Raw genomic sequence first — 22647 nt, 5'->3', positions numbered from 1 at the left:
ACTAGAGTATGGTTCCAGTGTATGGGACCCTCACCAGGATTACTTGATTCAAGAACCGGTAAAAATTCCAAAGAAAAGCAGATCGATTTGTTTTGGGTGATTTCTGACAAAAGAGTAGCGGTACAAAAATGTTGCAAAGCTTGGGCTGGGAAGACTTGTGAGAAAGGAGACGAGCTGCTCGACTAAGTGGTATGTAATACCAATATAAATGGTCTGTTATTGGACATTATAAAATTTCCAGCTAACTCATTCCTAGCTGCCAGCGTTTCACCCCCGTGTGCTAAGTTTGGTTCATGCACTAGCCATGCGCATACCTGCCAAATTTAAAAAACCAAAAATCAGGAGATTTTGATATGAAAATCAGAAAAAATCAGGAGATACAATTGGCCAAAACTGCTTATTCTACATGTCTTGCGCAAAACAGTACTGTGATGTATTTATAACACTTATTGTCTCAAAACCAGACTGCTGCTATATGAGGCTACAAATTACACATCTCTATTACCTCACAGAAAGTATGCAAGTGAGATGATCGGTATCTGATAAGCCTTCTGAAAATAGTATGAACTCATGTTCTACACGTGTGAATCTGTTATGCACTTATATGCCATTACTTAGCAAATGCATAGATTAATATATTGCATCAAGCGCTCATGCGATTATGTGAAGCTCAATGCTATTTGTATCAAATAACTAGCTGTTGTATCCGTGTTTCGCGATGGAATTCCCAGAAAGACTGTCCTTGTAGTTTTCCCAACTGAAGTCAACATAGCTCATTACAATGACGTCAGTATGAATGTCACGATTAAAAGTAATGCTGTCGTCACATGAAATATTCGATAAAAAGGAAAACAGCACATTTCCTCACTTTAAACAAAAAGTACTACAGTGTCGATCTAATAGTTCAAAGCTCCAGAGCTAGAACAATCAGGTCGCAGACAGCCGCGAACACTCCTATGTCATTATTCTGTTTAAGTGTGCACACTGCTCATTCCAATCACTGCCTCAGAGTAGGGATCGAAAAGCTGGAATACTATGATGATCCAGTGTGTTACGTACCAGAGGAATAGCATGGTAAAGAAGAGAGAGATATAACCCCCCAGCTACTTCCTGCCAAAATTCAGGCACACTGTTATACTTGGTACACAGCAGTAATCCCATCTGTCGGAGATAAATGGCAGCAGAATACACAAAGCACATCACAACAAGCAATGGTCAATGTAATGTTATTGTTGATCAAATTGTATGAGCTTTCTATATTGCAGGCCTTCACATTTAGTTTTCTTCCGACTCTGTGAAATTAGAGCATCTAATGTAAAGTGAGTCCTCCTTTCTTTCATGACTCCCTCTTGTGCTGTTATTCAAGTGATCGTTTCTTCACGACTTTTTTCACATTCTTATAATCAACTTCACAATTTAATTACCATCACCACCAATATTATTATAGTTGGTACAGTGAAACTGAATAAGACAAATAACCAGACATTGTACTCTCTATAACTTATATAGTACTTTTCGATATGGCCAATAAGATCGGTGATTAAAAATTAATTTTTTTGGCGCCTTCCCCTAAAATACCATTTCGAACAGGGTGAACAAATTTATTTATAGCGTAGACTGTAGTTCCTTACTTCCCAACTTCACATACTGATTTTCATTAAATTCTGTTCACCCATTTTCTTGTACTTCGGCGCTGATAAGGACTTAGCAACTAGAATCCAAATTCATGAATATCTCTGTTATCATAGATGGTACGGTAAAAATGTATAAGACATAAATGATAGGAAATTTAATAACTGTAATTATGTAGTATTTATCAATAGGGCCAATAATAACAAATATTTGAGAATTAAATTTTAGGCCTTCCCCTAAACTAGCATTTCACTCAGCGTGAATACATTTATTTATGGCCTAGATTGTAGCGACTTATTCCCCGACTTTACATACCGATTTTCGTTAAATTCTCTTGAGCCGTTTTCTCGTGATGGGCGTACATACAGACAGACATTACGGAAAATAGTACGTGCATTTCTCCTTGTTACTATGGTCACGACCGGAGCAGCTATATCATTCTTTTTAAATTCTGATCAATGTACAGACACTCTTATTTTATTTATATTGAAATAAATTAAAAATGAATCAGAATTGTTTCCAAATGGCTCCTAAAATCTCTAGAAAAGTCACTAGTCATTATTGTTGAAATTCTGTCACTAAATTACTAAAAAAGAATCCATATCTAGCGACTAGTCTCTAGAATCGACTAGACTGATGTGAACGAACACGAACATAGCACGCGAGAACGAGAGACTGACAATCGATATATGCGTCGCGATATACAGGTTTCAATAATCATCACACATTCGCACACATTTCTCGCATTAATAAACGTAGATATCTAGTTTGAAAGCAGCCAATGAGTGAAGGACTTCCGGCCTATGGCGTAAAAAAAGCTGAAATGGCAGGATTTGAAAAATGTTTGAAGTTCACCAAAAAATAAGCTAAAATCAGGAGAAATAATAGAATAATCGGCAGGCGGGGAAAACTGTTGAAAATCGGGAGTCTCCCGCCTAAATCTGGAAAGTTGGTAGGTATGCATGTGTCTTGGTGGGTGTGCTATTTACCAACTGATGAGCGCAACTTAGTACACGGGGGCAAAACGCTGGCAACCAGGAATGAGTTAGCTGGAAAAATTATAGTGTCCAATAACAGACCATTTATATTGGTATTATCAATATACTCATTCAGGACAAATATTTCAGGTTCCCTATGGGAATCCACATCTATATCATAAGTGGTATGTTCTGAGCTGTCAGTGGAGAGATGGAGTGGAATGACATCAGTAGACAAATAAGTTTATACACTACGTGATCAAAAGTATCCGGACACCCCCAAAAACATACGTTTTTCATCTTAGGTGCATTGTGCTGCCACCTACTGCCAGGTACTCCATAGCAGCGACCTCAGTAGTCATTAGACATTGTGACAGAGCAGAATGGGGCGCTCCATGGAACTCACGGACTTCAAGCGTGGTCACGTGATTGGGTGCCACTTGTGTCAGAAGTCTGTACGTGAGATTTCCACACTCCTAAACATCCCTAGGTCCACTGTTTCTGATGTGATAGTGAAGTGGGAACATGAAGGGACACGTACAGCATGAAAGCGTACAGGCTGACCTCGTCTGTTGACTGACAGAGACCGCCGGCAGTTGAAGAGGGTTGTAAAGTATAATAGGCAGGCATCTATCCAGACCATCAACCAGGAATTCCAAACTGCATCAGGATCCACTCCAAGTACTATGACAGTTCGACAGGGGGTGAGAAAACTTGGATTTCATGGTCGAGCGGCCGCCCATAAGCCACCCATCATGCAGGTCAATGCCAAACGACGCCCCGTAAGGAGCGTAAACATTGGACGATTGAACAATGGAAAAACGTTGTGTGGAGTGACGAATCATGGTACACAATGTGGCTATCCGATGGCAGAGTGTGGGTATGGCGAATGCCATCTGCCAGCGTGTGTAGTACCAACAGTAAAATTCGGAGGTAGTGGTGTTACGGTGTGGTCGTGCTTTTCATGGATGGAGGGGGCTTGCACCCCTTGTTGATTTGAGTGGCACTATCACAGCACAGGCACCTACATTGATGTTTTAAGCACCTTCTTGCCTGTGGTGGAGTGGTTACACGACAATAACATCCCTGTCATGGAGTGGCCTGCACAGAGTCCCGACCTGAATCCTATAGCTTTGGGATGTTTTGGAACGCTGACTTCGTGCTAGGCCTCACCGACCGACATCGATACCTCTCCTCAGTGCAGCGCTCCGAGAAGAATGGGCTGCCTTTCCCCAAGCAACCTTCCAGCACCTGATTGAACGTATGCCTGCGAAAGTGGAAGCTGTCATCAAGGCTAAGGGTGGGCCAACACCATACTGAATTCCAGCTTTACCGATGGAGGGCGCCATGAACTTGTACATTTAAACAACAAAGGCCCCCCCTCTTAAACACTACTGATCGTCACCATAAGACATATCTGTGTCGGTGCGACGTAAAGCAAATAGCAAAGAAACACTATTGAAAATTGTTTTATTCACCTTGACCAATACTTCAACCCCAATTTCAACTTAAACGACATTTCTGAAAATCCCAACATCCTATTTGACGTCCTAATTCTTCTTCTCAAAAATTCTAAATTTCAAAACCTGAATTCAATTTTCCATGCCTTACAAAGTTCCTACTCACATTTTGTACCTCCAGTAACCCACCCTAAACTACCCCTACTTCATCCCTATCTTATCCTTTCTCACTACCTTTCAACTTTAAACCCTTTTAATCTTTTCTTATCCACTACTTTCTTTATTAATTTATCCTATTTTTCTTTTCACACCTAAAAAAACAATAAACACTTCATTGCCACCTTCATTTTGGGCCCTCGCTTTCAAATTTAAACTCATGCCTTGTATCCGCCAACTTTGACTCCTTCAATCACGACCTGAATTTTTTATATTCAAGAAATAGCGCACTGTGCTACACGTTTTCATTTGTTTCTGGTATTGCACTTTTTACAATTTTTTCTATTCACTATTGTTTTTACACGTCAACTGTTCTAAAAATCTTCAAGATCATAATTACGTATTCAGTTATATTGAATCGTATTATAAGTATATATATATATATATATATATATATATATATATAGGTACATTTTCGTGAACTAAGCAAATACTTGATCATTAATCTATCCTTCAATCTCCGTCAGTGTATGAAACTACAGCACTTGACGTTGTAAACACTGCGCCGATCTTCTGGAGCTTGCAAGTTACTTCGGTTGAGCTGCTCGTCTTCGGCTACTTCATGACTTTAGATCTTCATATTTGGATTGTATTGTGACTTTGTGCCTGACGGTGTATGCAGTCTAGCTCATTTAACTGTTCTCTGCTTTTCGTGAACATTGTGAGACAGTGCCAAACATTGCGTGTGCCGTGCTGATGCTCGGAAAATTACGCATTACTTCTTTTAAGTGACTTACATTCCACTTCGTCTGAATTTTACAGTGCGTACCCCCGTCATTTTTATATCGCCTCTTCAACTGATATTGTGTGGACTTGACCGTTAACTTCCTTCTTACTTATGCATTGTTTTTCAAGTTATAATCGGCTGATGACGACCCAGACTGGGGTCGAAACTGGTACCATTTCCACTTTTAATTAAATAAGAATGTAATCTCTACATCTCTTATTTACTTGTATTGAATAGGTTGAACTACCATATTTATTACTTCAATTTAACTATGAACTTGTACGTCATGTTCAGCCAGGTGTCCGGATACTTTTGATCACATAGTGTAAGTTTGAGTGGTGTCTTTAAAAGTAGGAAAGATCACAATATGAAGATACAGTTGGAATTCAAGAGGACAAATTGGGGCAAATATTCGTTTATAGGAAGGGGTGTAAGGGACTGGAATAACTTACCAAGGGAGATGTTCAATAAATTTTCAATTTCCTTGCAATCATTTAAGGAAAGGCTAGGAAAATAACAGATAGAGAATCTGCCACCTGGGCAGCTGCCCTAAATGCAGATCAGTAGTGACTGATTGATTGGCCCCTCAAAGACCCAGCCCTGGCATTGCAGGCCCTAACGTTACGCCCCTGTGTAAAGGAGAGGGCATGTAAGTCACTGGTAAGACCCCAAATAGACTATGGTTCCAGTCTATAGGAACCTTACCAGAATTACTTTATTCAAGAAGTAAAAAGAATCCAAAGGAAGCAGCACAATTTATTCAGGGTGATTTCTAACAAAAGAATGGCGTAAAGAGACGAGTTACTCAACTAAGGGGTATGTTCCAAGCCGTTGGGGAAAAATGGCCTGGAATGACATAAGAAAACAAGCTTGAGTGAAAGGATCGCAATACAAAGATAAAAGTTGGAATTCAAGAGGATAAATAACGGCAAATATTCATTTTGGAAGAGGGATTTGAGACTGGAGTAATTTATCAATGGAGATGTTCGATAAATACTAAATTCCTATGAAATTATTTAAAAAAAGACTCAGTAAATAACTGATAGGGAATCTGCCACCTGGCTGATAGCCCTAAGTCATAAGTGGTGAATCGCTGACTGCTAGCTCTTTGAAAGAAATTATCCAGGTCCTAAGCCCTGATTTAAGGCTCTGCTAATAGTTGCATCTAAAAATATATGTGGCTTTCCCTGTAGTATTTGCCTTCTTTCTAACCTCAATCGATTGTAATCTTGTATTATATAAAAGAGAAGGCTTTAGTGTATTTGTTAACTTAGAAATTAGTGAAGATATTGTTACATCCCTCATTTTCTATTTGAAAGAGTGTTTATTCCTTTGTAAAAGAAACATTACCATTATTTGTTTTAAACTTTATAAACCATAATAATAATAATAATAATAATAATAATAATGATAATGGTTTTATGTCCTATCAACTACTTTTATAGTTTTCGGAGACGAGAATTTTGGAATTCCGTCCCGAAGAAGTTCTTTTACATCAAGAGGCTGGCGTATTTAAGCACCTTTGAATACTACGAGACTGAGCCAGAATTTAACCACCGCGCTTTACCATCTGAGCTACTCAGCCTGGCATAAACAATATCATTCAATCCTTAACATACCGTATTTCCTCATGTATTAGAACAATTGGCTTTTAGACAAAGAAAATTTAAAAGATAAAGCTTACATATAAGATCCCTCCAATGTTAATTCGTGAGAGAAGAACAATAATTCTGCTTCAAAGCAGGTACAGGCTGTATGGCAGCTCTGATAACATCACACAAACATGTGAATAGTTGTGTCCGTCCGTTCGAGCAAAGAAAACGTGCATCAAAGTCATGTGTTATGGCTGTGTTTTGCAGTCAAGAAATGTCCAGCATGAAACATACTTAAAAATAAAAGTCTGGCTTCCAACAGACGCAGTTATCCAAAGAATGCTTCCCGGCACTATGTATTACATTTCGGAGTACAACTTGTAACATTTCCTACCAATAAGCTGGGGCTTGTTCCACGAACAAACTTTGCAACTTTTCAAGTCTTTCTGTTCCACCATGATCTAGGTTTTACTTTTCAATTTTTTCGCAAAGTGAAAAGTCTTTGCGAATGAGTGATCCGTTCAAGTTTATTCCATGGACAAACTGCATAATACTAAATGATTTTAGTGCTTTATTTTTCACAGCAAACTTGACAGCATAACTGTGGTACCAGCAGTTTTAACGTTTTGATCATGGGAAAGAAAGATTACTACAAAAAGATGGCTGTGCTAGAAGCTGTCAAGGAGAAACGGGAAATCCTTTTTGGCAATTTTAAAAATAACCTCTCAAATGATGACTAGCATCAATATTAACGAGAGTTCCATCCACATCCACACACAGAAGGAAATTCACCCTTCATCAGAAATTCTGTCTCTATATTACCGTATAATCCTCAACCACCCGCACTTTTCCCCCAAAAATATTGGGTGCAGGTTGTATTCAAGCTGTTCATTCTCATAAATATTTACTAGTTTACATGGAGTATTGAAATAGATTTGAATACGGTTACCGTACTCAATATACCACATGTAAACGGGCATTCAGGTCTTATTGTGTTTTAGTAGCGTTCTAGAAAACGATCAATTTTTTTCTCCATACGATTACAGTGGCATGTAAACACAACATGTAAGGTAATGAATTATAGTAAATCAAAGAATATGGGTAAATATGAAAGCCGCTGCTCGACAGTAAGAGATGGATTCAAAACGGCGTCTGCAGTCATTTAGTGTGCGTGAGAAACTTAAAGTTGTAAGCGAAGCTAAAATATATAGAAATTGTGCCGTTGGCAGAAAGTATGATATTCATGAATCGCGTATTTGTGATTGGCGGAAGAAGAAGGAAAAACTTCTAAAAAGTAACGGTGATCGCAGAGCGTTCCGCGGGCGGAGTGCAGTGTTTCAGAAATTGAAGAACGACTCCACAAATTTGTGATATTAAAACGTGAGTTAGGATATAGTGTTTCTAGTGAAATGTGTCAACTGAAAGCACTAGAGATCTCAAAAGCACTCAAAACACAGGGTTATACTGCAAGCTGCGGATGGATCCGAAACTTTTATCGGAGAAAGGGATTGTGCATTCTGAGACGTACGTCTATTTCACAACGTCTCCCTGGGGCATATGAAGAAAACTTAACGGCCTTTCAGCGTCACATTATTCATTTGAGGAAGCAAAATTCTTATTTGCTGTCGCAAATTGGGAATGCTGACCAGACACCTGTCTATTTTGATATGCCGTTGGAAAATACAGTGGATACAAAGGGTTCTAAAAGTGTGACCATCAGAACAGGTGGTCACAAAAAGCAACGATGCACGGTAATGTTGTGCGTATTAGCGGATGGAACCAAACTCCCTCCATATGTGGTTCTGCAAAGGAAAACATTTCCGAAAGGAAACTTGCTGTCCAGTGTTATTGTTAGAACACGAGTCCGGCTGGATGGACAGTGTGTTAGTTGAGGACTGCGTGAACCGTGTTTGGCAACGTCGCCCAGGAGCTTTGTTACAAAGACGAAACGTGCTTGTGTTGGACAGTTACCGAGGCCATATAACTGACGCCGTAAAAGATATGATGAGGAAAGGAAAAACCTATCTTGTGATAATTCCCGGAGGACTCACTTCTATTCTACAGCCGTTGGATGTGTGCATGAACCAGCCTTTCAAAACTGCAATGAAACAATTGTACACCGAATGGATGTCTGAGGGTGATCACGTCTTAACACCAACTGGACGAGTGAAGAGAACTGAAGTGGGACTAATATGCATCTGGATCAAGACCGCATGGGTGTGCATTCTCAACGATCTAGTGTCCAAAAGCTTTAAGAAATATGGAATTTCAATTTCAGTAGACGGTAGTGAGGATGACTATTTGTGGAAAGATGCCAGTGACGAAAGTTCCTATGGTGAAACTTTAGATGACGACGGTGAACTGTGAATGATATAAGTACTGGACCAATTTTATTTATGATTTTTGTGATGATTTTATTAATTGTAAGCTGTTTGAATTTATATTTGTGGTATATTTGAAGAAAATTAAATAGGTATGTTAGTTATATGATTTCCCCCCCTCAGTATTTTGCTGCCTCAAATTTAGGGTGCGGGTCTTATACGGTGGCGGGTGGTATTCGGGATTATACGGTATGTGGATTATCAGGCCAACGTACTGTTTTAGGAAATATTACATTTACTATAACATCTACGACTTTGGTAACAGTTCTGCAAATAATTGATTTTGATGTCCCATGCATTGCTGCTACACCGTGCAGCTGGGCACTGTTTGCTAACCAATGTAGGCACATAGGAATTTGTTCTTTTTCGGAAAAGGATTGACTTCTTTTTGTTGCATGTTTCAATAGATGACCGATCATTTCAAGAATATAGTCAGCCTGTGTTGGGGCAATACGAAAACACTAGCGAAATTCCGCCGAAGTGAGGTTATGAAAATTAATCCCGTCTTTGTACGTTCTCTTGTTGGATTCTTCATAACTATCCTCACTTGATGATAACAGAAGTATTCACCTTAACAAGTTTATATCACTAAACCAAATTCTACGCCAAGAAATTAGTGTACATACTTGTTAATTAGCAGATGAAAAGTGAATAATCTCTTTGCAAAATTTGTGAAAACTTTTCACTTCATTACTTTGCACTTTGCAGTTCTGTACCAATGAAGGAACATAACAGGCTTGGAAAGTGAAAAGATTCATAACTTTTTACTTTGCAAGCTCAGTCTGAAAAGTGATGGTGGAACAAAAATCTGAACTGAAAAGCACAAAGTGAAAAGTTGCAAAGTTAATTCGTGGAACAGGCCCCTGGTCGATTGGCAAGCTTTCTACAGCATGGCTTTATTTGGAAGGGGTGGCTTCTGCTACACATATACCAACTGAGAAAATAGGGAGACCATCTCTAGAAACCATCTGCGAATAGATTCGCACTGTTTGGACCCAATAATCAGGAATGAAACTATTTTTAAAAGTTTCAAAAAGACCGGGATCTTGAATGCTGTCGATGCCAGTGAAAATGACGTAATTTGGGACGACGACAAGGCTGGTAGCAGGGAAGTTGGCGGCAAAAGACGACAATAATTCAAATGAAACAGTGATTAGGTTTACTTTGTAATAAGCTACTGCTCAACTGACCCAGACAAATGACTTACCATGAAGTTCTTTTGTATTAATATTGCACAATACTATGAGTGGATGGCCTTCCTGAAATCAACCTTATCCAAGGAGTTAATGAGATTAAACAAATGACATGATATTCCAAAACTGATTTTATTTACAGCATATGTAGGTGTAAAAGTCACGTGTTCACGAGTTATTGTTTTCCTATTTTTAATTTAGAAATACTGCCTTCCAAAGAAGGTAGCCAGTAAGACTCAATACAATCACCTGTTCGGACCTCCATAACCTAAAAAAATCCATATCATCCCTATATTTCTATGTGATAAAAACATTCTCTCTCCTGATGTGCTTTACTTTGTCCATTGTGGCAACCCGTAATTGCGGGAAGTCGTTGATTCGTTCAATAAATATATAGTGTATAATACATATGTACAATTTATAGTTCTTTATACCCAGAAGACACTGAACAAAATGGGAGGCTATCGCACATTGGACCCACATTACATTTTGTGACTATAAAAGAGGGAGGAAAAAAGGGGTCTAATTTGCGAAGAAATACGGTATATTCATCTTGGTCTATACTCGTAATATTTTAAGATTTTTCTACTTTTCCCTTTCTAGTTATTCTTATGTCACCACTAGGAGAGTAAGACGCCTTTACTCCATTTCTCAAAGTTAAGTTCTGCATGGGTCGGGTCTATGAGTGGGACATGCTAGCATCGATACTGGAGGTAAAAAAGTATGTTTGTACTCGCTGGTGGGATGGGTTGAGTGGAAGCAAAAAGGGTTTGTGTTCATCTCTATTATACATCACCATGAGATAGGCTTAACAGCATAGTAGAAAGAAGCATAAATTTCTGATTAGCTATGCTCAGGTGTTGATGAAATATTTTGAAAGATAGGCTCTCCTACTATACGATAATTTGGTAATGCTGAAAAAATTATGAAAAGTATAACAGGTGGATGTAAAATGAAAGGACAGTGGAATCTGAATTTAACCAAGAATTTCCAGAAAATAAGAAGTAGGCTAAAAAGCATCACAATTGTTACATGAAGATGTTGAAGACAAGTGTGTCTAGTACATCCTGTTTTACAAACTGTATTCAGTACAATTCTGAGGTATGATAGTTATATATGGCTTTAAACTGATGTTAACCAGAAAATGGAGATTTTCAGAATACAATTTTATTGAACTGTTTAAAAAACTCATAAGGATTTTACAGACTGAAACTAGCATCGTGCATCATTCGATGTCTCAGCTTTAAAAGAATTATTGTAAAGTCATTTTAAGAGAAAGAATTGAACTCTCAGTCAATGCAGTATAAGTAGTAGTTCTTACCAACGATCCAATGATGCTGATAATTAAGACTCATGCCCATCTTTAGCAGCTGAAGTTTCCTTTCATCGACCTTGTCACCACCAGTGTAATTCTTCGAGCAAGCAAGATCACATGTCTTATCTTCAAGGAATTTTATCTGGAAAAAAAAAATTTCTTCCAAATATATATACTTATTACATTGTAACACTTCCTCAATTCACAGGTTGCCTAAAACACAAAGTACAGTATACTTATTAGCAACTAAAAATGTGTAATGGAAAAATAAATAAAACAATCTTTTGAATTTACTATAAATAACAACTGAGAGGGTCAGATGATCAGTACACTATACCTCTGCATCCAAATCAGCACCTGTTAAATTTGTAATGAAGTATGCTATGGTGATCTATCTGTATGCTTGGCTCTTTTAATTTTGTACATCAATTTCATTCTACTACTCAATAATGTCACACTTTTTATCAGTCTGCAAGAGTATATTCGTCATAGCTAACACAGTTTCACAATTTAGTACTAGTTTCAGACCACATAATGTGATCGACGGTAAGCAGAAATAAATTAAGCTATATATATCAACCCCTCAGCGTCGCAGCCATTTAGAGAGCTCTCTACCCCACGGCCGGATGAGATTTCAACTATGCACGACTGAAATACATTGATTCACTTAAAGCGTTACTAAAAGTATAAGAGTAGTCCAATATGCACGAAATTTGGAATTCCTTATGATAGAACTATTTACATGCATTATATAATTGTTCCACATTTCCTTAGTAATTTAGTTTCGTGTGATAGAGTTCGAAGCACTCTTCGAGACAGAGACCCAAGTAACACTCTGTCAGCAGTACACCGACGTCTTCTTTCCGCCGTGTTTTGAACACACGATACAATGTCTCTGAAGTCTGATTTCCCACTCTTGGGTGCTAATTCCCTGATAAAATGTCCTTCCTGCAACCTTGGAACTGCATTATCTGATGCGCGCCGGCCTTGAATATTTCCTTTCCCGGCCAAGCGAGCGTATTTTGTAAACAAACTTTCCATCAGCTGAACCCGATAAAATATCTGCTCAGTGTTTGTCCCTGTGACTTGTCTGAATATTATTAGAGAATTTAAAAATCGGAATTTACTGTTGGAAACTTCCCTTTGACCTGTGTAATTATCCATAGCTTCCCACACAAAATTTCCAAGTTCTGGTTCCTCCTCAGCGTCGCTCTCATCATTTACCACTGCATCCGCCACAGCTAAATCATCTATTTCATTATCACTGCTGCTAATATAGTTACTACTACTTCCGACTAAACTTTCATCTGAATTATACAATATTTCAAGCACGTTACCGTCAGTCAAACCACGGCTGGAGCTAGCCATTGAACGCGGTGCGTCACACGGACTGATGAAGCTGCAGCGAGACTGAAAGCAGCAGGACGAAACTGAATGAGAGGAATAACATTTATGACGAAACAAAACAATTCGACACATATTTCAGATAAAAGGTCGAGACGTCTTTCAAACGAGATATATACTAAGAACAACTGCTTCTCTTATCTTATGACAGAAAGAAGAACTAACTGATGCCTACACAGAGCGCTCGTGAAGAGTTAAGAAAATATTACAAGCCGCAAAATAGAGACAAATATAATAAATAAACCACATTCTTAATGTAAAATTAGAGCAAAGAACAGCACGCGAAAAGACAAACTTCTCAAATCATTTCTTTATTTTATTCTGTGGAAAAGAATGAAGCAAACAGACTTTAAAAAAAGCAGAGATTAGTGCTCAGACTTAATTGACAAATATTTTTCCTTGAAAAAACAACTACATTTTAACAATTTTTCAATTTTTATTTACAACAGTGATACACCCGAAAATGTCTTCTTGGAAACAAAACAATTTGCATATCCATAACTCCAAAACTCTTCACGCTACAGCCGTAAATGTGAAACCATGTATGGGTCTATACCACGTATAGAGGTCAGCGGCTACGGAAGAAAAGAGGGTCTATACCACGTATAGAGGTCGGTGCTGAGGGGTTAATGAACTACTGTATGTTCTTGACAAGAGTATTTCCTTTTCCCAATTCAGCAATTTTCTCCAGGATGAAAACAACTAAGTGCAACAAGGCAGAGCATTTTCACCACTATTAATTCTCATGGTAATGGATGAAATCATAAAGAAGGTGAAACAGAATTCTGTAAATGATTTTCAAGCATTTGCTTTTGCAGACAATGTAGTGATATGGGGGTTGCACAGACAAAGTACACATGGAACTACCAATTTAAGGAGTTTGATCTTATAAACAGTCCTACAAAAAACAGCAGCAATGAACGTAAGCAGGCAAGGACATACAAACATTATGCTGGATGGAAAGAAATTAGAAGACAGCAAAAGCTCAGCAGAAATGACCAATAGTGTTCAGAACGGAGCCCATTTTTACCAAGTCAGGAACCTCCTTTGGGACTGTCAAGTGCCTCTGATATCTAAGAAACTCTGTATCAGGCCTACTTTGTATCAATAACAACATAATGGACTGGAAACTTGCACCATTAACAGAAGGGATAATAGCAGACTCCAGACTGCAAGGTCAATACTTCAGAAAACAAGACAAGATCAGAAATGAAATGATCCAACAAGAAATCCAAATGAAACCACTTTGTGGAATTCTAGCAACATCAAGATTGAAATGGTTTGGTCACTTGAAGAGAATGGATCCAAAGAAAATCTTCAAGGAAGAGGCATAGAATGGTGTAAAGTTAAAGAGGAAGAAATGTAACCTGTGGAAATGAAAATGGAGAGCGCTCTCGTACCACACCCGGGAAAATGAAATGCCTGAAGGATGATGATGATGATGATGATGAATAACAACCAAGGTGTTGAAATCTGAAGGATATCCAAGGTTATGAATTTCATTATTGGTGTACCTTATTTAGGCTGATGATGACCCACACAGGGTCAAAACTAGTCCCCTAATACACTGTAATGTATACACAGGCATTACAATTATTGTATAGTATTGAGTAGGTGGATTAAAACTTTGTCAATTAAATTATCTGAAAGATATGTAAAAATACTTTTTAAAAAAAGAATTTCAAATTTTTAAAAATTATGTTAATCAGTTTGTTGCACTTCAAAAAATAAAAAATGCAACAAGATGCAACTGACTTTGATAAATGAGTCGGTTTGCAATCCTTTGTCCAAGGAGACTTGTTCAGTCACAATGAGCATTCTCTTTTCTGAAATTTATTTGCATTCTGTGCAAATGTGGTACTTAACACTTCTGCTATGTCATAAGCAAAGTGTTTAAGGAAATTTGAAAAGTTTTTGATAACAATTCTAGTAAAGCCAGTGCAAAATTCGACATCTGACAGGAAGAGTAGAACAGAAATTGGACAAGATGAAACATCGCTGCATTTTTCAAAAGAAAATAATATTAAGATAAAGCATGCCTTTGCTGGTGAGATGTAGTGTTTACAGTACACTATGTCTTCTGGTATGGGCTATAATAAATTTGTTACTTTCAGTGACCAGTCTCAGTCTCATCCTTGGCTTTGACAATATGAAAGTGACCGAGGTATGAGCGATGCTAGTTATACTATTCCTTATGCAGCCAGCCCTGTTCTGAATAGTGTTGAAATATCACTCACAGGATTGGTTGGCGCATGCATTTCAGTGGGCTTGGGAGACTGATATGCAATACCAACTTCTGGCCCGATGAGGAAAGCAACGGGAAACTACATCACTCCTCATTTATCTAGTATGCCTCTTCAGTGACACCTAGTCTAACTATGATAGCTGTTGGCAGAGCTGTGAGGGATCAAACCATCCTTCGGGCTGAATACGCAACATACATACGAGGTATGAGCTTATGAAGTACAAGACACAAAGGACAAAAAGAGTAATTTTGGAAGGTATGTTTTACACCAAGTGTTTTGAAAAATGCAACACCTCGATGAAATTCTGTTTTAAGATACTGTTCCTTAGGTAAGTTTTATGTTACAGTGTATGTGTATGCCATTTCATTAACATACCATACATGAACTTTTCATCTTCAAATTTGTGTCACCTTAGCTGAAACATAAATCATCATCTACCGCTTTTCCCACACTTCTGAGGTCACGGGTGCGAAATGTGACATACATGTGGAAATGGCCCTGTTTTATGGCCAAATGCCCTCCCTGATGCCAACCCTGTGCAAGGGAATGTAATCACTATTGTGGGTTCCGGTGGTGGTGGGTAGTATATGGTGTGTTGTCTGAATATGAAGAGGAAAGTGTTGGGACAAATACAAACACCCAGTCCCCAAGCCAGAAGAATTAATCAGATGCGATTAAATTCCTAACCTGGCCGGGAATCAAGCCTGGGACTCTCTGAACCAAAGGATTGAACACTGACCATTCAGCCAAGCTGGAACGGAAGTGGCAGAAGGAAATTGACTCAAAGGGTTAATATTTACGTCAACAGTCTCAAGACTTCAAGTATAGAGAGAACCCTCTTTGGAGAATGAAGGTAAAGATCAGAAACTAACCTGTAAGAGAAAAGACTGAAGGCTTCCTTGAACTAGGAGTTTAGACAATAAAGCTCAGAAACAAATGAGTTAACCAAGCATTACTGGCCACAAAAGATGAAATGAGAGAACCTCGTACATGTAAGGAGAATAAAACACTTTCATCTGATAAAAAATTTTAACTTACCATCGGCGCCAGTTCTACCACCTGTGGGTAAAGTAGTGCGTAACTTGCCCTCCGCGTAAAAGGATATTTCCTTTCGATCACTCCCAGGCAGCGCTATCAGCAGCATAAATCGTTGTTACCCGGTGCGTAAATTATCGGCCACTTCGAGGGCCCGATAAGACTTTACCTGCTGGGCAGGTTTTGAGAGCTGAACATTATTAGCTGCATTTCTGGTGACATACAGCTTAAACTAGCTTAGTATGTTGATAAAAGCATGATACCGTAACAGTGATCGATATTGTATTGCAGGATTTTGAACATTAATGCTTTACTTGAGCTACAACGAACACACCAGCCTCTCGCATCAATACAACAGGGACACATTTTATACGTCAAGCATTCGCAAAGAAACTCTGCAAAGACATAAAATCAAAACCTATTTGGAAATCTTCTCAAATGGACTTTAATTTTCTAATTTTAATTTTTCAGTTGTCCGACACCAGGTAGTAGTCAGTATATGTATCTCAATTACCCCAAGCACTCTCGTAGCTTAATGGCTAACGTGCTCGCTTCATAATATGAGGTATGCAGGTTCGAGTCTTCAACATGCCGAATATTATTTTATTTTCATTATTAGTGTTGTATTCATCTGTATGCCTCTTTTCATACATTCTGTTGGAAATAATATATTTCATTGAAATGTTTAATCACAATATAATGCCTACTAGGAAAATGCTTTATGTGTGTGCTACTTATAGAAAGTGATGTTATGATTAATTCCAATCATTATAGTAGAAAAGCACATAGCATATAGGACTGTCGCCCAGGTAGCAGATTCCCTATCAGTTGTGTACCTAGTCTTCTCAGAAATGATTTTAAAGAAACTGGAAACTATTCCATTCCCGAATTCCACTTCCTATCACCGATGAGTGCTTTAAATTTACAGCATCTTCCAACTTTATCTTCATGAAGTTAAACATAAGAGTGAAATGCATTAGCAATAAATGGAAGCATGTGGAACTAAACGAGGTGTGCCGCACCAAGCTTGCCTTGGTGGCACACTTCTTGGAAAATACCATACTCTTTGACTGCTATCGACATCTTTGTCGATCTATTCCCTGGACTTGTTTTCTCCTTGGCTGAGAGCCCTTCCAGCCATCAGCCGAAGTGTCTAGACTCATTCTTGTGCTTGCCTTCTTTGGAGTAAGATCATTTGACTGTGAAGCCAACATGGCGGTTCGTGAAACAATGAGCATAGAGAGATGCGAAATATTTTACTTGTGTCGTTTGCTCTACTCTCTCTTTGATCGCTATTTTGTGATTACCTAGAGTCTCTGCATTCTACCCGGCTAATACAGGTAATTATTTCTTGGTTTGCCATAGTTGCATGGGCATATTAATTATATTTTATTCTGCTAACTTTACTTTTCATTTTACTGTAGATTTCCATTTATCTTATTGTGTGCTTTATTTTTCTTTTCATATAAACCTGTGGGGATGGAGAATGATATAGGTCTGCTGTGTGATTGGTTTGTGTGCAAGTGATATGCTGCTTTGAGACCCACCACTTTTGGTCATTCGTCGATTTCTTTCATGGCCAAGCTCTTTATGTGTGATGCTGTGTTTTTGACGCTATGACTGGTATTCATGTTCGCCCACAGCAAGGTGATATAATACGTTGTGGGCATGCTGGTTATGATGATTGTAGCTGCGAGTTATGTTGGGACATGCCTTGCTTCGATGCGGCAATCCTTTATTATTCTTACACATCTTGTGATGAGCTCATGAGTCCATGAAAGCACTCCGTCATGCTATACGGATTATATTCGTAATGTGCCTTGACATACTGGTTTATTCTGAATCACATACATTTCTTTCTTGGTCTCTACGGTATGTACGTTTGTGTGGTTGTGCTGTCTGTCTGCCTGATTAATAATATTCTCCGCATCTCACAGTGTTCTTTTCATTTTTATTTGTATTTTCTTTATTTTCATTCTTTGGGCTATTTGCTGGCCTAAGTGTTTTGAAACGTTTGTTGTGTTCCTTTGAATGTATTTGCTTTCATTTTTAGATTTGTTTACACTGCCTCGTAACTATGGCAACTATCTTTATCTACCTTTTGTTCCTTGGGATGCTGTGTATTCATGATGGGGGATTGTTGTGCAGAGCCGCGTCTCTGGTGATGCTCGTACTGATACGCGGGGCATATTGAGTTGCGATCGGGATGTATTTAATGTTTTGATGTGTGTGTATTTCTTTTGAAGTATGTCCACTTGTATTATTTACTACGAGGATTGATGCGTCATACGTCACATATATGAAATTATGTGAGGCAAGTCAACCGTACGTTATGAGATTTGGGATTGTAAGAGGCGAGTGTGGCAATGCTTGATTTGTGTTCGATCGGTCTCTCAATATCATTGGATGTAAAGTCTACGTGGCAATTTTCCGACGCATATCTCTGCGAGTAATGTTTCAAGCTATTCATTTTTATTTTTCTTATTTTGCTCTATGTTTGTTAATAAACCAACATATTTTTCAACCCCGTTCTTTAATTTGCTGGGAATGGTTCTGGGTTCATTCCATTCCTGTTTTCCCCCTTTACTCTAATTAGGCACAAGTTCAGCTCCAGGCTGTTTTAGTCTGTTCCAGCCCGTCCATAGCCTACTGGAGAGGAAAGTATCCACGGACCTGTCGGTGTATGTACGTGAGAGTGCGTGTGCGTATGTATGTGTGTGCGCAAGTGTCGTCAGTAGTAGAGTGTGGGTGTGTGTGATTATTGGTAGTTTCAGATGTCACAGAGCTAGCTGCATATAGAGGATCCTGGAGATACTTAATCAATTCACAGAAGCCTGCAGACAGAACGATGATGATACGTGTTGTTTAAAAGGGCCTAACATCTACGGTCATCGGCCCCTAATGGTACTAGATAGACGACATGAGATGATAATTAAAATATTATGTGTATGCATTGACTCAAGTTTAAAATAAATGGTGATGAAAAATGATTATGAGATTAAAACAATCAGTGCATCTAATTCGCAATGCCTTATTTTCTAATAAAAGTATATATATATAAATAATTCATGTCAGAAGTTAAAATAACATACTAAAATACACAAACATGAACTAAAATAGAGTCAAAGGAATAAAAGTGCAGTTAACAACTAAGACAAAGGACATTATTACACAATATAGAAAAGACCACTATCCCTCATAAAATGAATGACGAGGTCTGCCGGCTGCTCGTCACCACGCAGGATGAGGGAGGTGGTACTCGATAGTGTTAGCCTACGACGCAGATCGACCAGGTCCGTGCACTTCGTAAGGATGTGTACTACGGTAAGTTGATCGTGCAAGTGCACACTGGAGGGGGTTCTCCTTTCAATAAATGGGAGTGCATTAGTATACCGTGGCCAATCCGAAGACGACATAATACCACTGCTCCCTCCCCCGAGAAGCCCGAAGGGAAGTCCTCCATACCTTTGTTGTACCTTTTATCGCTCTCTGCTTATTTGGAAGTGGAATGGCCTGCCACTCCTTCTCCCAATGGCACATAACCAGATGTCTCAGCCGAGAGCGAATATCACTTGCTAGAACCTTGTAAGGCAACAGGGGCTGTGTAAATGCCTCCTTGGCAGCCTTATCAGCTAACTCGTTTCCCTCTACACCCATGTGACTTGGGAGCCACATTAACGTGATTCTGATGCCGACATCCAAACACACGGCCAGCAGGTCCTGGATCCGCTGCACCAGAGCGTGCCGAGGAAAACAGAAATCAATAGACTGTAGCGAGCTCAAGGAGTCAGTACACAGAAGAAAGTGTCGGCGCTCATCGGACAGTGCATACCGCAGCTTCGCAGATAGCATAGAGCTCTGCTGTGTACACACTACAGGTTTCCGGGAGAGCAAAAAGTAACCTATCAGTGTCGACAACAAATGCACAGCTCACTTTCGTGTCTGTTCTCGAGCCATCCATGTAAACGACGACTGAACCTGGATACCAGCCAACAACGGACAGGAAGAGCCTCCAATAAATCGAAGTGTCCATGTTTTCCTTCAGGCCAGCGTGCAGATTCAGGATTATTTCAGGTCACCGTATTACCCCATTCGCCCGATCATCAATTTTAGACCTAGTCCTTTATACAAAAAACATCCCAATTCATCCAGAAGTTTCTAAAGAAAAATTACCGATTTTTATCTAATAAATCTATTAGAAACACTACAGAACTAATAGATAAACTGAAAAAGATCGACATCCAACCCAATCATTCTCTTCACTCATTTGATATTGTGAATATGAATCCCAAAATTCAGACTTCAGAATTATTCCGTATCATTGAAAATAATTTAGGTAAACACAGTCATTTAAACAAATTAGAAATCTAGGATTTCATATCTATCTTAAAATTGGTTGTTACAATAATTTTTTTACTTTTGTCAATCCCATCTATCAGCAAGACGGTTTGGCAATGGGCTTGCCAGCCTTGGGGATCTTGGCGGAGATTTATCTGGATTTTTTAGAACACACTAAAACAATAAAAATGATGCCAATATCCTTTTTTGGGTGAGATATGTGGACGATACTTTAGTAATTATGGACGAAAAACAACAAATGGTACTTCCACTCTTCTTGGTCTTAACAACATCAACAACATCCTCACATCAAGTTTACAGTTGAATCCGAAAATGATAAAACAATACATTTTTTAGATTTGAACATTTTCAGACACCCAACCTCCTTCATCAATAAGATCTTCAGAAAACCTACGCAAATAGCTTCTACACCTTACATCCGCAAGCTCATAAATGTGCAACTTACAATAGCCTGGTTTATCGAGCCTTTACGGTATCTATGTCTAAGAAAGACCTAAAAATGAACTGAACATTATTCGCTCAATCGCTAAAGTCAACAGTTACAGTAATTTTTTCATAGAAAAACTAGCTTAATTAACAAATACAAGCATCGTCCTATGACCACACTAAAGAAAGAAAAACCCAACGCCTCCTCATTTTCTACTTTTACATTTAATAAAGAAGTTTATAAATTCACCAGTATCTTCAAGAAACACAACATAAGAATAGCTTGTAAAACCAACAATAAGAATGTTGAAATCCTACACAATTCCACAACAGTGAACAAACCTAATAGTTTCTCAAAATTAGGAGTTTATAGATTCAAATGTAATAGTTGCAATTCTTTGTATGTGGGACAGACCAGGCGAAGTTTCAAAATTAGATATTTAGAACATGTAAATAAAATACAACAAATTCTCAGCAGTTGGACAACATATGTATGATTATAAATACAGTTTCACTAACATTTATTATTATATAGCATATGAGATTAAAAATAAAAACACACAGATTCACAATTAAGTATTTATTTATTTTCCACCTAGTCGATACAATGATTGCTTAAGGCAATTTTTAATGGTCAAAAGTGGTACATGTTTCGTATATTATCAACATCTTCAGCCACATAACACTGTTTAGATGAAAAATATATAAAATTGACAAAGTAATGCTTTAGAGGAAGTGTCCTTAAAATTAACATAAGATTGACAAGATTAAAACAAACAAATAACTCAAGAGAAAATTAAGGCCTCATTAAGGTTATCATTTTTCTTTACAAGTTGGTCTAGATGAATGTACAGGTCTTCATATGAAGAGGCTGTAGAATATAAGAATCCATTATATTATCAAATTCTAGTATATTTGAAAATGCTTGAGAAGGATCAAGAAAAAAGAATTGGAATTTCTCCACCTACAGATAGCCCTACAACTTATTCCTCCTCAGTTGAAGCTATAGGTGACAGCAAGGAAGTTCTTGACACACCTATATCCCCCGCTCCTCCACCTCCTCAGGTGCAAGAGCAAGGAAGAACGCATCATCAATATTACACCCGGCGCAAAACTGTGAAAGAATGACAGGAGTTACTGTTCCAAAGGAAAGCAGGCTTAATAAGATTTGACAACTAGAAATTAGTTATATTTTCATCTACATTAATAATAAGAGCTGCACTGTGATATCAGGATTTCTTCATTTCGATAATTACTTATAAATTGTATAATTTTTAATTTATAAATTGATCTTTTTTCATGAATTATTAAGAAAAGAATATTTATTAGGACAATTTCTCTATGGAATATTGTACAAGTGTTTCCTTGACGACTGCTTTCTATTGTAGAAATAATTTATATATTTTCTCTTGAGTTATTTGTTTGTTTTAATCTTGTCAATCTTATGTTAATTTTAAGGACACTTCCTCTAAAGCATTACTTCGTCAATTTTATATATTTTTCATCTAAACAGTGTTATGTGGCTGAAGATGTTGATAATATACGAAACATGTACCACTTTTGACCATTAAAAATTGCCTTAAGCAATCATTGTATCGACTAGGTGGAAAATAAATAAATACTTAATTGTGAATCTATTGAAGTGCGATACGGACCATGAAGCTGATTTTATGTAATAAAAACA

General features: G+C 38.1%; 1 protein-coding gene across 1 annotated transcript in view; it reads right to left on the bottom strand.

Annotated features, from left to right (window-relative positions):
- The window catches only part of TM9SF2 (transmembrane 9 superfamily protein member 2), a 197042-nt gene that overhangs the window by 142275 nt on the left and 32120 nt on the right, over positions 1-22647 (bottom strand). Inside the window, exon 4 of the mRNA XM_067151214.2 lies at positions 11500-11635. Within this exon, the coding sequence (XP_067007315.2) occupies positions 11500-11635 (136 nt within the window). The remainder of the gene's footprint in view (positions 1-11499; positions 11636-22647) is intronic.

This window comes from Anabrus simplex, chromosome 7, assembly GCF_040414725.1.
Source record: "Anabrus simplex isolate iqAnaSimp1 chromosome 7, ASM4041472v1, whole genome shotgun sequence".
Taxonomy (NCBI): domain Eukaryota; kingdom Metazoa; phylum Arthropoda; class Insecta; order Orthoptera; family Tettigoniidae; genus Anabrus; species Anabrus simplex.
Note: the sequence above shows the minus strand (reverse complement) of the source record. Positions and strands in the feature narration are given on the sequence as shown.